Below are 16,409 nucleotides of genomic sequence, written 5' to 3'. Positions count from 1 at the left end.
AGCATGGTTTGGTGAGTGGTGTGTAGGTCCACGCCTGGGATCCAAACCCAGGAACCCCAGGCCACCGAAGTGGAGCGTGTGAACTTAACTTGCTATGCCACCAGGCCGTCCCCAACTAGTGAGTTTTTAAAGAATGTAAACATAATATTGATCTAGGCATAGTCTGAATCAATTTCTTATTTAAAATAAAATTATGAAATATAATTCTCCCATCCCCAAAGAGTAGTTAGACATCATTTTATAACATTAGTAGATTCTTCATTATTATGTAGAGTTTATATATTTATTTATTGTTTTTAAAGAGCTGGTTATTTGGTTTGTCACTGTACCATTGCTATTTCTCTTTTTGACTTTTGAATTAAGGAAGATAATTATGTGCCTCCTTGGTGTTTTGATAATAATTAGTGTCTGATCTTTTAGGATGGTACAGTCTGTTTTGGGAATGTTGGAATTTGTATAATTTAAATATTTTTTGTAGGCATGATCTAATGATGAGTAGGCAGGACTCAATTTTTAGAGTGATTTAGAAAGAAAATGTAGTTTACTTTATGAAACTTCTGCTTGTGAGGCCATTGCAAAAACAGACCATCATTGTCTTATCCAGAGTATTTTAAAAATGCAAATTTTTAATAAGCAGACCATCTTTATATCATGATGATTATAGTTACATTTGTGTTGCCATTTGAGAAATAATAAAACAGGCGTGTAAAAATGCGTTTTCAAGGAGCAAGGGTTAGAAATTAGGGACTTTATTTCTGTACGTTTTTACATTTAAATTAGGGCCTTTATGTTTTAACCTTTATTAAGATATTAGAATAAGCTATTTTCTACTATCAAGAAGTTTGTCTTGGTGGGTAACTATACATATATGTTTATAATTTGTATGTAACATTTAAATATAGCAAAATCTCTCACTAAGCAAGACATGGCAATTATGCATTAGACTCTCATTTCAAAGATAATACAGAATCATCTGTCTTGTACTTTGGAGATTAACTGGTCTTTCTTTAAATTTTTTATTATTTCTTCCTAAAATTTTAGCTTGTGTTGTGAAACCATCTTTCCAATTATGTTGTATTAACACTGGATCTTTGGCCTAATGAGTCGGTTAAACAACTTCTTTTCCTTTTGGTTAAGTTTCATATTTGTAGGTGTATGTGTCTTAGACCCAATAGAAAAGTAACATGCACTGCAGATAGAGTGAGCCTACTAGTGCTCAGATTATGTTCGATGTATTTCACCCTGTGCTGGCATCATACTACATTTTTTTCAGAGATGTCAGAACTTGAACAGTCATTCATTTTGATATTGTGTCCTACTTACAGTATAATTTAACTGAGGCTAAACTGGATTTTTCTGTACAATGGCATATAGAAATTTTTCTGTACAAATGACGTTTGGTACATCGTATTCCATTTTAATGTGGAATTAGCAGTGTTTTACATGAATATTTTTGAAAAAATTTTTGTTTGTCTTAAGTTGACTTTCAGAGGGTTTCACTGTGCTTTACTGTACAAGAAAAGATTTAACCTTTCACAGTTTCTGATCTTCTCTTTCTGTAATGGGGCGGGTATTGCTAGTAGGAAGAGAAAAATGATTATAACCTGGTAGATTTTGTCTTATGAGGAATTTATCACATCTCCTTGCAGATCAGATTTCTCTTGAGTGAAGAGTTAAGTTCTAAATGTTAATCTGTATTTTTAAAATGTTAATAAGTGTTGCTATTATGTCCTAGGCTGATGTAAAAATAAGATGTTTTTTACATGGATTCCTATTTATGTTATTTTGTTGAGCTAGACTAAAAAATATTTCTGATTTGGGAAAAATAGTCTGTCAAATAGGTTCTTGGATTGTTTTGTTTTTAAGAATTTTTGCTCTAGCAGGTAAAATTCTCTTACCAAAATGTATAATGTATTATTGAAAATTTTAATGTTGTGTTCCTTTATAAATGTGTTTTTTCCTCCCATTTAGATCTTGAATACCTGATGCACGCAAAACAACAGCTAGTAACCACAGCTAAGCGCTGGGATGCTTCTTCTAAGACTATTATAGATTTTGAACCTAATGAAACTACTGATTTGGAGAAGAGCCTTCTTATCAGATACCAAATTCCTCTCTCTGCTGACCAGCTGTTTACTCAGTCCGTTTTAGACAAATCATTGACCAAGACCAACTATCAGTCGCGGTTGCATGACCTTCTTTATATTGAGGAGATAGCCCAGTATAAAGAAGTCAGCAAGTAAGTTACTTTAGAAATACTTTTCTTCTTTTTTTAATCTCCTCTTGGGGTGGTATTTTTCATTTTTAAAATGGAGGTGTGCCTAAATACAGACAGGTAGTAAAATGAGTGTTATTCAATAGCTGTTAAATTCAGTAGCTGTATATGAGCTTCTTAAGGCAAGAACTGTGTCTCACTTATCTTGGCGACCCTGGTGTTCAGTACCTACTTCATTTCCACGAGGCTGCCACGTGCTGGGAGTGTAACATGTGGTTCCTGCTCTTCAGAAGGTTTCTGTTAATGTTAGTCAGAGCAAGCATTCAATGAATATTTACTGTGAAAAGGTACAAAAACTGAAAAAGGCCACATATTTTGAAAAGTAATTTTAAGAATGAAACTATTTAAATATTTAGGAAAACTATTTGATAATAATAAAATACCTTTATAGCAGTTTATAAAAAGCTTTAACATATTTTACATTTTTTCCATGTGCCATAGGTTAAGACCAAATGTTTATTTGAGTCGTTATAGGAAAAGTGATCTTAGAAATGAAAGTTCGAGTGAAGGAAATGTTAATGAAATAGTTGTTGTATTTGGTAGTAAAATTCTACTTTTTAGATAAAATAGGAGCAAGCCTTAAAAATTGAACCACAGTTATGAGACATGAAAACATTTTTATAGGCAGTTTTCCCTTTAAATACAGCCTAACTGACAGATTTTTCTTTTCCAGGCTGCCTTATTGGTACCATATCATCAGTATTATTAGTAGACACTGAATACTCATTAAGGGATGTTACTAAAGAAAAAGTGAAAACTTAGAAACACCTTGTGTTACTCTATTTATAGATTAAATATCATCTAACTTTTGGGAAGTATCTAATTTCTAATTAAATATATGTAAAATTTACAAAGTCACTGTATAATTCATTTTTCATTACTCTGAGACTTTAAATCCTGGCCCATTGATGGTTTCTTAAAAAGACTTTTTAAGTGTGTCTATAGACAGTTCTAATGAAATGGCCAGTTATTAAATAACTAGGACAATGGCTTGTGTCATTTATGTTGTTCACATTATTAGTATTCATATATATTATTTACATTATCATAGATTCCTTTCCCTTAGGAAAGACCACTATGCAAGAATTTTTAATACAGTGCAGATGGTCATGATATAATATTAACGGGAAATATGCTCGTTATGAAACCTTATCCACTGCAATTCTAGTTTTGTGTATATGTATATATGCACAGATGTATGTATTTGTATATAAAAATATCAGAGTTAAAACAAAGTTTTGATTGGAATTACAGGTGATTTTTATGTTCCAATAGTTTTCTCTATTTTCAAAATGTCCTACAATGACTACTTATTATTACTATTATAGTAAGAAAAAGCAAACAAAGAAATAGAAAGGAAACTAACACATTATCAGTTGCAATACTTGATGATCATGGTATCAAATTGCCCTTAGATATGAAAAGAAAGATTATGGTAAGACAGTGGTAAAATAGTGTATAGTCTTTTCATAGGAACATCTGAGCTTTCTCTATTTTTTAAATTAAAATTAGATCATAGTTATTGACTCAAATAGGTATATTTACTAATTGAATATCAATCTGTGGGATCACTTTTGATGTGTTATATGTGCCAACTGCACAAGAGTTTTGAAGGATCTTAAAGATAGAAATGAGAATTTATTGCCATGTGTCTAAGATGACAGCAGATAGTTACTGTGTCAGAGTATTCTGGAAAATTTCCAGTGATTCTCTCGCCCAAAGGTAACCCTGGATGTGAAGGCTGGTAAATTATACTTCTGAATTTGCCAGGCTTGTAAAATTTGGTGAAGAACAATATAGAACTGGTGCACATACTTAAAGAAGCAAATCCTATTATTTATTAGATAGTTTTTTCAGAGGGTATCTGTAAGCGGGTAGACAAGGGACAAATAATGGACATAAATCGTAAGGATTTTCAAACGTCTTTGACAAAGTTTCATACATTGCTTAAAAAGCAGTTTATTTTCTGTTTTCTCCTTTACTCTTTAACCGTAATATTTATAATACATTTTATTGTTGCTTTGAATTTAGTTCACATTTGATTGTTAATTCCTTAAGCACAAAAATAACGTAACAGATATGTTTTAAAAAATGGATTTGGGGGAGGTTTGTATGCAGCTCCTAGACTGTCCTCTAGGGTAAGGATCAGCAAACTTCTGTAAAGAGCCAGCAAGTAAATATTTGAGGTTTTGTGGACTCCATAGGCTCTTTGTTGTGTATTTTCTTTGTTTTGTTTTTTTATTTTTGTAGAAACCACTCTTAGTCAAGGGCTATACAGAAACAGGCCTGAAGGTTGGATTTGGTCCTTGGGCCGTACTCTGGTTTGTCTGATTGGGTCATTTTGTTTGTCTGTTCAGTCAGTACCAGTCATCAAAGCAAACCCTAGTTACCATTAGAATGGTGAAGAATGTTTCGTTGTGGCTTGAGACCCGTTTAAAGCCAGAAGACAACGGTGTGGGTAAATGGACTCATCCCTCTAAATGACTTGGATGTGTATTGACAGTAATAATGTATTCTGTATGCACTGAAATGTGCCTCTTTGAGACATCGTAGTCAGACCTACCACATCATTGATAGGCTATTTCCCAAGGTCCAGAGAATGTGTTGGTCATTTGTGAACATTGACAATTTAGGCAGACTATTCAAATAGTAATTAATTAATGTTAAAGTAGTTTCAAGGGAATCCACACTGGTTTCTTACGTTTTAATTGTAAGGATTAGGCTGTATTTTTACATGGTCACCTCAGCATTCCTTCCTTGAAAATAGGTTGAATGAAGCCTTTCAGGATTAGACAAAATATATTTTGGCTTGAGGCTGGATTTAGTAATCAAGTTTATCTTTTTTTTAAAATGAAGAGATGATTTTTTAAAGCAGTCTAGAAATTAAGATTTCTTTTTATGTTAAGTTTTAGTTTGAGATGTGTGGAGGTGGTAAGGAGAATATTGCATTTCATTTAAGTTTTAGACTATGCTTCTGAGTTCTTTCAAGATTTTTCTTTTAAACTTCTTGTACTCAGCTACATGTTGATATGCATTCAGTAATGATTCTGTCTTGAAGTGAAATCTATTTGATTCTAAGATACACATCTTCAAAAGAAATTGACTTTGACTGAAGCTATTATGTCCATTAAACTGTGTAGTGGCGTGCCGAATCGGGTTGTGGTGGCTTCTCAACATGAACACCTGGCATGACAGGCCCAGTGTGTGGAGGCTCACTTCATCAATAAGATGAGTGAGGCCTCTCTTGGTTATACCTCGGTTCTGTTGCTCTGCTCAATAAGTCCAGGTATTGGCTTAGTATCTTGGTTGATTTTTGTTGCTCATTTAGTTAGAAATTGCATGAAGTGAAATTCACTATATAACTTTGAAATGTTTTAAAGTTACACTCAAGAGATATAACTTGTTGCTAAGATTGATAGAGCTGTATTTCTTTTAGCTAGAAGTGTGGTTTTAAATTGGTTGAAAATTTGGTTGGCTACTATTCTGCCATTTCCCAAAAGAGTAGGAATTTTATAAGCTTTAAGGTTGATTTCAAAATGTGGCATGCAACAATTGAAAGATGGTTTTTCTTTTTATTAAGAAATATCTTTGTTAGTTGTAGTATATATTTTGTATTTTACATATTTGAGTTATTAAATCTCAAAAATGTGCATTATTTTATTTTTATTTTTTTTGCTGAGGGAGATTTGCCCTGAGCTAACATCCATGTCAGTCTTCCCTCTATTTTCTTTTTAGTATGTGGGCCACCAGCATAGCATGACTGCTAACAGAGCACACCTGGGAACCGAACCCAGGTTGCCGAAGCAGAGCATGCTGAACTTAACCATCAGGCCACCGGGGCTGGCCCATGCATATTATTTTAAATACCTAAGAAAGCTTACTAATGTCATTTTAGTTTTAGCCTGTTAATCTTTTAGGAAAATTAAATAGTAGTAGCTGGAACTTCTGTAGAAGGTCTGTAATGTCTGCATCTTGAACATGTGGTGAATCTGCTGTGGGAAAAGCTGTATTTCTTAGTACTTTTATTTTCTAGTGCTTTTACCAAGAGTTTTGTTGCAAGGCGCAACTAAATGTCACAAGAGGATTCTCTTATTGCTTTAAAACTGTGAGATTAATTTTTCATGCTGCTAAATTGTGATCAAGTGTTTTCAGATGGCAGGTTCTAAAATAGATATAACAGTAAAACTTTAATATATTGCTCAACTTATTGAGAAAATATTATAGAATTTCAAGAATTTGTTAGGGAGTAATATAAAATATTGAAATGGGAATAAGGTACCTGAAAAAAATCAGATTATTACAAAAATGTAAAATTAATTTTTAATTCAGTGAACAAAATTTGTGTATTCACAGTGTTAAGTTCTAGCCTAGTCACTGCTGATTCTAAGGCAAACAAGATATGTTTCCTTGTTCCCCAAAAGTTTGTAATCCAGTAGGGGAGACAGACCTATAAATATAGGGCTATGAGACTGTGTGATTAGGATGTCCAGGGCCCCACAGGAGAGGCACCTACCCCACATTAGTAGGGAGGAGGATAGTCAAGTCAAGGAGGGAATCAAGTCTGCTTTGGGGACCAGATGGTATTTAAGCTGAATTTTGAAAAATGGGTAAAAGGGGCTGGCCCCATGGCTGAGTGGTTAAGTTCACTCACTCTGCTTTGGTGGCCCAGGGTTTCGCCGGTTTTGATCCTAGGCATGGACATGGCACTGCTCATCAGGCATCTCACATGCCACAACTAGAAGGACTCACAATTAAAATATACAACTATGTACTGGGGGGCTTTGGGGAGAAGGAAAAATAAAAAAATAAATCTTAAAAAAAAAGAAAAATGGGTAAAATAGTCAGGTGAAGAAATAGGACAAAGGTATTTAGTTAGAAGAAACAGGGTATGAGAATAAGAGCATAGAGTTTTGGAGGAAGCTGCAAGTTGGTTATCACGGTTGTAATTCAGGGTGCGTGTGTGTTGTGGTGAGATGGTGAGAGAGAAAGCTATTTAAACCTTACTGTCAGAGCTTAGGAAGCTGCTTGTCATCAGAGTTACGTTTTACATAGATCCTCTGGTGGTGATTTGGAGAATAGATTTGAAGCCAGAAGTCATGTTGGGAGTTTGGAATAGTAATCCAAGTTAAAAATGTTGAGATACAGTTGAATCAGGAGGAAGAAAAGCTCATGGGGTTTGGTGATTGTATGATGGGGCAATGAAGGTTGCTGAGAGAGACGAGATCAAGGATAATTTAATTTCTGGCTTAGACACCTAGCTGGATGATAGTACCATTACCTAAGTTGTATAGTACACTGGAGTATTGCTTTGGGTGCTGTGTGGGGAGTTCAGATGGTGATTCTGTTGTGCTTGTACTGAATTTGAAGAGCGTATAAGCCAAGGTGTCTATTTGGCAGTTGGGTTTACAGCCCTGAGCTGAGAGATGTAGGAGAGGGTGACCTTACCCAAGGAGAACATACAGAATAAGCCGAGGGCAGGGTGGACTTCTAGAAGATGGGTGGTGCTTAGATGGAAGATGGAGGAGCAGCTAGAAAGGTAGGAAGAAAACTAGGAGTATGATTGTACAGAAGTCAGTGGAAGAGGGAGTTTAAAGCAAGTGGAAAGTGGTTGCAAAGTAAAAAAGAAAAAAAGATCAGAAAACTGTATGTCAAATTTACTAACAAAGAGGTCATTTGTGAATGAAGAGCGCACTATTAGAAATCTCTTTTCTCAGAAAGTTTTTAATGACCCCGAATCTCACCTATATGCATAGTAAAAGGAAGGTGAAAATTTAACTTCATTTGGAAAATCATGAATAACCTAAGGGTTCCCGTTCTTTTTTAAAAACATATTTTGTTTAAAAAAGAAAAAGCAGGTGAACATAGACTATATGTAAACTGGGGAGTGTAGTATACTTTTGTTTCATTTTCATTTAAGACTTACTTTTAAGAATCCATAGTGCACATTTTAGTCTTTAAAGAGTCAAACATAACTAGATGACATACAATCTGTATTTCTTTGAATTATCATCCTACTTTTGCAGTTTGGATCTAGTGAAATGTGCATAGAGAATGAGAGAAATAAAATGTGATTTTTAATAATTCCATGTATATATATATATATATACACACATGTATCACATATATATACATATACACACACATATATGGCAAATACTGCTAGAGTTCATTTGATCCTCATATAAAGTCACATTATTAAATATTAACTTTCGTATGTATTTACACATCTTTTTGGATCCTCAAGTGATCTATTGTAAATATACTTTTGAATTACTAATAGAGCTTGTAAACTCTTATGACATTACATCCATAAATAGCCATTCAGATGTATTTTCCTTAAATATTTTCTTATTTCTGTTAAAAATCTTCCTCTATCCTTATAATTTTCGGTATTTAAAGTATATAAATGGACATTTAAAATTTTAATATAGTATTTATTTAGATTTGGTTTCCTAATATGGTAAGCAATACAAATGTTTCCATTAAAGAAATTTATAATATTTTAAAATAAGTTTTTTTTCTTTTTCCTTAAGAATTTATCAGACATTCTTGACATCATGTATACAAAAGAAGATCTGAAAAGAAAACAGTTCAGTAGTACCATTAAAAAATAGCCTTTTCCACAAATGGATATATAGATTTTAAAACAACTTAATTTTTTCATTCAAATTTTGTAAACCTTTTAAGAAAAAGTAGAAAATGTTCCCATTCTTACTCTTTTGTCTTCTCTCATATAGCACCATTTCAGAATAGCAAAGGAGAAGAGCTGTCAGTTAGTTTAAATTTTTCTTTCACTTCATGTTTCTTGACTGTATAAATTAATCTTGGTTCTCTGTGCTTCTTTCACACACATTTCTCTCTCATGCTCACTGTACACATGGAAGTGTGAGTGATTGCACCAACCATCGTCTAGTAAGATAGCCTTTGATGTCTCTTTCCATAACTCCTGCATGAGATCTGTCGATGGAGCCATGAAGAAATTTGTTCTGAATGTTGTTCATTAACAGTATTGAAAGAGATATTTTATGGTTAGAATCTTTTGGTAAGATCTTACTTGGAAAGCGTCAGTTTAATAAAAGTCTATTGTAGTTTAAATGCAGTGCATTTCCTTCTGGTTTTAAGTGATTTTAAAGTCTTGATTGTCCCAGTGATATGTTCAAACATATTTTCATATTAATTAACACATAATATTTCATTTTATTAAAAACATCATACTTCGCTTCAGTTTAAGTGCTCAGTCTTTTAAAAATATGTGCATTCTTCAACACAACTAGGTATGCATCTTTATGTAACTTGCATGAGAGTTTATTCACCTAAAAAAGTTTTGTAGTTTCCAGCTTGGATTAAAGGCAGAAAGATAGTATATACTTTATAGCTCAATGGAGTGAAATTGACAGTGAAATTTTAACTTTTTGTATGTTTGTATTTGATTTGTTTTACTCTTCTAGATTTTGTGTTTTTGATGTAAAATATTCAAATTTGTTTTCTACTTCTGATTTAGGTTCAACCTTAAAGTGCAATTGCAGATTCTAGCAAGCTTCATGCTCACTGGAGTTTCTGGAGGTGCAAAGTATGCTCAGAATGGACAACTTTTTGGTCGCTTTAAGCTTACTAAAACACTTTCTGAAGATACTTTGGCTGGACGGCTGGTGATGACCAAAGTCAATGCTGTTTATTTATTACCAGTCCCTAAAGAGAAGTTAGTACAGACCCAGGGAACCAAAGAGAAGGTTTATGAAGCTACTATTGAAGAAAAAACAAAAGAATATATATTTTTAAGGATATCCAGGGAATGCTGTGAAGAACTTAATCTTCGACCTGATTATGACACACAGGTGGGTCAACTTAACTAGGGTTGTCTGTAGTCTACTTGTCAGCCGACACTCTTCTTCTGGTTTGGTTTTCCTTTTCTGCCATACCAGAAGTGCAGCTGACTTTGAAGTGTTGTACTCCTGGGTGGAGAATTGGACCTCTGGTAATTCTCAGAGAAAATTGATTCTCTTTAAGTAACATCTAAAATGTTCTAGTTTTATACAGGGTTGAGCTTTCTGATTAGAGTTATAAATAAGCAAAGGAAGAACAGCTTAAAAGAAACTAAGCTATATCCTGGGACAGTTCTCATCTGAAGTTGTGTTTGCTCCTATTCTGTTTATCTTTATGGATTTTTAGGTGAACTGTGTGTTCAGTCTGCCATATTTAACTGGGAAGCTAGTCTTTTTTTTTTTTAACATAAAATTTGGTGAATATTATTCATTCATAGTAAATTGATACAGTGTCATAGGCCTGGTTTTTAGCACTTGAGAGATGATATTTCACAGGTGTTCTGTTGATTTTATCAAATCTGTGCTTCATAGCAATGGTGGAATCAGATAACCTTGATTTAGAGATTAAGTAATTTGTGAGTGGTTTAGTTTCTTTAGAGGTAAGACAAAGTTAATAATAGTATATACAACATTGGTACTATTAAACGAAATAACCTATGTAAAGTGCATATTACAGTGCCTGATAGTAATAAACAAAGCAAATATTAGCCATAATAATTATTATTAGAATACGATTACACTTTAAAAGAATCTCTAAACGTGGCCTCCTTAAAAGGTTATCTCTACCGAGTTTTCTAGCGAGCTGTAAGCATCGATGTTTGCTTTAATGCTTTTTAAAAAAATTTTTTATTTTATGTTTTAGGTTGAACTTCAGTTTCAGTTAAATCGATTACCCCTCTGTGAAATGCATTATGCGCTAGACAGGATCAAGGACAATGGGGTTTTATTTCCAGACATCACTATGACTCCAACTATACCTTGGAGTCCCAATAGGTAAGAAGGGAGATATCTCATTAAAGGACGTTATGTTAATGTTAAATTGAATATCTGTATCAGATAACTCAAGCGTACTTTTATTAGCATGTTTGCCTGTATTCTTGAGGAGGCATGTTATTAGTTGGGAAAGGAGAGTAAAAGAACCCTTTGAATGAAACATTTGAGGTTCATCATGTATTTTCTTTGCTTTTCCTCAGTCTACATGAGTACAGTTGCTTTTCTCAACAGCCTTAATTTGATAGGATGCCAAGCAATTTAGAAATATTTCTGAGTGTAAGTTGAATAGGAAAATTAGGGCCTTTCTAAAGTGGTTCAAATAGTTAATTTAAAATAATTTTTGAATATAGAAGACATTTTTGTAATTTAGGAAAATGGAGAAAGTATCATAGAAGATACTACTTCAGAAACTGTTTTTAAGTTAATGGTTGTGTAAATATTTTTCTACTTAAATTCTGTTTGGCGCATCTTTACATTGAATTAAATATGATACTTCTATTTTGTTTCCAGACTAACAGCAGTGATAGCTCTATGACTGCGTCTTTCTTTTCATCCTTTTCACTGGGTTTTATCCTCTTGGTGCCTGCCGGTGCTCAGCTTACTCCACCTTTTTTTTTTTTTTTTTTTAAATCTCACAGCTCTACATAACAGTTTATTTGTTTATCACTTGTGTCAATCCAATCATGGTAGGGTGGCCCTGTTCCATCACTGCTCTGGTATCTTCAGTAAGTGGTTTCCAAGGTCACCCTGGATATTGACATCCAGCTGGCAGACAGGGGAAGAGTGAATACAGAGGATCATGTGGGAAATTTTTATGCCAGGCCTAGAAGTGGCATATATCTCTTCCCCTCAAATTCCATTTCTTCTGGTTCTAAAAACGGAACAAAGCAAAATATGCCTTACAACACAAAAACCAAATAAATTTTCGCGTGCTTGCTTACCTTTACTAGCCTTTCCCCATTCTTCTTTTTACTGCCAAAATTCTTGCGTAGAAATAGTCTGCATATTTCCAGTATTCTTATTTACTCATCCTGTAATCTCTGTTTTCCTCTTTGGTCTCCTGAAAGTAATCAGTGATCTACTAATTGTAGACATCCAGTGACATCTTCTCAGTTCCTTTTGATCCAGCTTCTCTGCATCTTTCCCTTTTTTTCCATTCTTACTGCCAATGCTTAATTTAGAGCTGGACTATTTCAGTAGCCCTCTAGTTGGTCTTCCATCCTGCTGTCTGTGTCTCTGTTCTGTGGTCCATCCCACATATTTGTTCCAGAGTTAATTTGCTAAAATAATCCTTTCACTTCACTGCTTACAAATCTCAGAATGCTTCTCACTGATATGCAGATAGAGTCTGAGCAGCGTAACACAAAACTGTTTATTACCTGGTCTCATTTACAGTGCTTTCCAATAGTACCTTTTTATGTTTCTTTGACTTTTTTCAACTCGACACCCCCTTTCTCCCTCTAAATCCCCATGGTCTAGTTATATTGAATTACCTTGAAGTTTGCTTCATTTGCTCTACACTTATTTGCTTCCTTGTCTTTTTTTTTTTTTGTTAAGGTTATGATAGTTAACAACCTTGTGAAATATTAGCCATGTTGTAGGTACACCACTTCACCCCTAGTGCCCTCCCCCCAGCCCCCTTTCCCCTGGCAACCACCGATCAGTTCTCTTTGTCCATAGGTTAACTACCACATATGAGTGGAGTCATACAGAGTTCGTCTTTCTCTGTCTGGCTTATTTCACTCAACATAATACCCTCAAGGTCTATCCATGTTGTTGTGAATGGGACGACTTTGTCCTCTTTTATGGCTGAGTAGTATTCCATTGTATATATATACCATATCTTCTTTATCCAATCATCAGTTGCTGGGCACTTAGGTTGGTTCCATGACTTGGCTGTTGTGAATAATGCTGGGATGAACATAGGGGTGCATGGGACTTTTGGAATTGCTGATTTCAGGTTCTTAGGATGGCTGGGTCATAAGGTATTTCTATTCTTAACTTTTTGAGGAATCTCCATAGTGTTTCCATAGTGGCTGCACCAGTTTGCATTCCCACCAACCCTGTATGAGGGTTCCTTTTTCTCCACAGCCTCTCCAACATTTGTCACTCTTGGTTTTGGATATTTTTGCCATTCTAACAGGTGTAAGGTGATATCTTAGTGTAGTTTTGATTTGCATTTCCCGGATGATTAGTGATGATGAGCATCTTTTCCTGTGTCTATTGGCCATACTTATATCTTCTTTGGAGAAGTGTCTGTTCATGTCCTCTGCCCATTTTTTGATCGGGTTGTTTGTTTTTTTGTTGTTAAGCTGTGTGAGTTCTTTGTGTATTATGGAGATTAACCCTTTATCGGATAAGTAGCTTGTAAATATTTTTTCCCAATTAGTGGGTTGTTTTTTTGTTTCAATCCTGGTTTCCCTTGCCTTGAAGAAGCTCTTTAGTCTGATGAAGTCCCATTTGTTTATTCTTTCTGTTGTTTCCCTCATGTGAGGGGTTATGGTGTCTGAAAAGATTCTTTTGAAGCTGATGTCAAAGAGTGTACTGCTGATATTCTCTAAATCCCCATGCTCTAGTCATATTGAATTACCTTGAAGTTTGCTTCATTTGCTCTACACTTATTTGCTTCCTTGTCTTCTAAAAAATTCTTAAAATTGTGGTAAAATTTACATAATGTGAAACTTACTGTCTTAAACATTTTTAAGTGTACAGTTTAGTAGTGTGAAATGTGTTCACATTGTTGTGCAGTTAATCTCCAGAACTTTTTCATCTTGCAAAACTGAAACTTTATACCCATTAAACTCCACATTTCCCGCTCCCTCAGCCCTGTCTTCGTATCTGTGATTTTCTCCCCCGAGATAATCTTTGCCCAGTATTGATCTATTGAAGATCTACCTGTCCTTTAAGATTTAGTCTAGCTCGAGTACTCTCTGCTTCAAGCAGATGAACCTAACCCTTCCATTTCATTATTTCAACAAATATTTATTGATGCCTATGTGCCAGGTTCTGTCAGTTTTGTGCTTTCAAGCATAATGTCTTTCAGATTAATTTTTGTCAGTTCTATACATTTCTACTATTCTCATTAGACCCTCAGCTTTTTAAAGTAAATCACCTTGTCTTGTTTATCTTTGACTCTCCAACAGGGCCTTGCACATTATTAATATATGACATTTAAATTAGTAAGAATTTCAAGTTTAAAGAAGAAAATTAGGGTTTCAAATATGAGGCCATACCAGTAAACTTTTAGGCATTTACTTGATATGCTCACTTCAGAAAATTATATTATATATGACAGTATATTCAGATACTACTGATTGCAAGTGTTAACTGCAAAAGTAACTAAGAAAATGTCAAGTAGCAGAAAACTTTGAAACAGGAGGAGATTTCTTAGCACTATAATTTAAACAGTAATTAAAATGTACCTGGGTCTACGAACATAGTGAGAAACTGTTAGCCATTTAAAATCCTTTCTGGACTAAGGTGGAATATAGATAGATAAATGCAGTTGAAAAATTATTCTTGAGTATGTAGCTTATAAATTAATTATAATAATGCATCAGACCATGGGAAAAAAAGAACTTTCAATTAATTTGGTTCAGGGAATAAAATAACTTATTCAGAGTAAACTTGAGGAGACTTTATTTATTTTTTATTTTTTTTAATTTTTTTAATGATTTTTAAATTTTTCCTTTTTCTCCCAAAGACCCCTGGTACATAATTGTGTATTTTTAGTTGTGGATCCTTCTAGTTGTGGCATGTGGGATGCTGCCTCAGCATGGCTTGATGAGCCGTGCCATGTCTGCGCCCAGGATTCGAACTGGCCAAACCCTGGGCTGCCGAAGCAGAGCGCAAGAACTTAACCACTCGGCTATGGGGCTGGCCCCTATATTGTTTTAAATTGTGAAAATCAGAGATGAGTCTTATCAGCATGTATATTGTAAATATTCTTCCCTTTGTTAAGCAGGTGGTACAATAAATAAAGACAATTCGTTTTTACTCGTTGGCTTTCTATAAATGTTCGTTATTCGTGACCAGGAACTGTAGAGATGACCGAGACGGATAAGTTTCTGATCTGCTCTGAAGCATTTATTTATACTGAAACAAATGATAAGTAAAATGGGCTATGTAAATAAAATAGAGATATTGACATATTTTAGAATTATGCATGTAAATCTGTCATTAATCTCTTAGATTTATACTTATATATATAATCTAATATCTGTCTCATTCATAAGTTCATTAAAGTCTCCAAATTTGAAAGATTAGAGGGTGTTTTTAAAACATTTTTTTTGTTTTTTGAAACTGTGTACTGATCAAGTAATAGCCCATTTTTCTGAAACCCTCAGAAAATAGTCTAGAACCCAACATTAATTGAGCACTTAGTGCTCAATTATTTTTGTAAACAGCTTGCATGCATTATCTCATTTGATTTTAGAATAACCATTTAATGCAAGTATCATTATCTCCATGTACAGATAAAGGAACCGTTGGGGTCAGGTAGCGTAGAATCATAGTGGTCAGGTATAGATGCAAATAACAGTTTGCTGTGGCTTAAATAAGTAGAGGTAACCCAGAAGTAGGTGGTCCAGGGCTGGTGCAGGGGCTCAGCAGTGCCGTCAAGTACCAACATCTCCCTATCCTCTCTGCTTTGTAGAGCATATTGGTTTTCTGTTTTCTTTTACTTTTTTTTTTTTTAGGAAGGTTAGCCCTGAGCTAATGTCTGCCACCAATCCTCCTCTTTTTTGTGGAGGAAGACTGGCCCTGAGCTAACATCCGTGCCCATATGTGGGACGCCTCCCACAGCATGGCTTGACAAGCGGTGTGTAGGTCTGCACCCGGGATCTGAACCGGTGAACCCTGGGGCGCCACAGTGGAACATGTGAACTTAACCGCTGCGCCACCAGGCTGGCCTCCCCCTTTTTTTGTTTTTTAATCCCCTCTTCTCCCTAACGCCCCTCAGTACATAGTTATATATTCTAGTTGTAGGTCCTTCTGGCTGTGCTACGTGGGACGCCATCTCAGCATGGCTTGATGAGTGGTGTTAGGTCCGTACCCAGGATCCGAACCGGTGGAACCCTGGGCTGCTGGAGTGGAGCGTGTGAACTTAACCAGTCGGCCATGGGGCCAGCCCCATATTGGTTTTCTTCTTGATGGCCTGTTGTCTCATGATTATAAGATAGCTGTTGCAGCTTTATTTACTACAAGCTCATTCCAGCCAGACGAAGGACAAAGGTCAAGGAGCAAGAAGGGCTTTCTTCTAGGGAGGGTTTGTTTTTGTTTTATTGGATATAGAAGCCCTTCTGAGGGACTTCTTCCTG

General features: G+C 34.9%; 1 protein-coding gene across 35 annotated transcripts in view; it reads left to right on the top strand.

Moving 5' to 3' along the window:
* The window catches only part of HELZ (helicase with zinc finger), a 176,829-nt gene that overhangs the window by 64,382 nt on the left and 96,038 nt on the right, over nucleotides 1-16,409 (top strand). For all 35 annotated transcript variants that reach the window (XM_023651614.2, XM_023651612.2, XM_070225659.1 and 32 more), the window contains 3 exon segments: nucleotides 1,972-2,239; nucleotides 9,777-10,110; nucleotides 10,961-11,091. In XM_023651614.2, the coding sequence (XP_023507382.2) occupies nucleotides 1,972-2,239; nucleotides 9,777-10,110; nucleotides 10,961-11,091 (733 nt within the window).

This window comes from Equus caballus, chromosome 11 (assembly GCF_041296265.1).
Source record: "Equus caballus isolate H_3958 breed thoroughbred chromosome 11, TB-T2T, whole genome shotgun sequence".
Lineage (NCBI taxonomy): Eukaryota > Metazoa > Chordata > Mammalia > Perissodactyla > Equidae > Equus > Equus caballus.
Note: the sequence above shows the minus strand (reverse complement) of the source record. Positions and strands in the feature narration are given on the sequence as shown.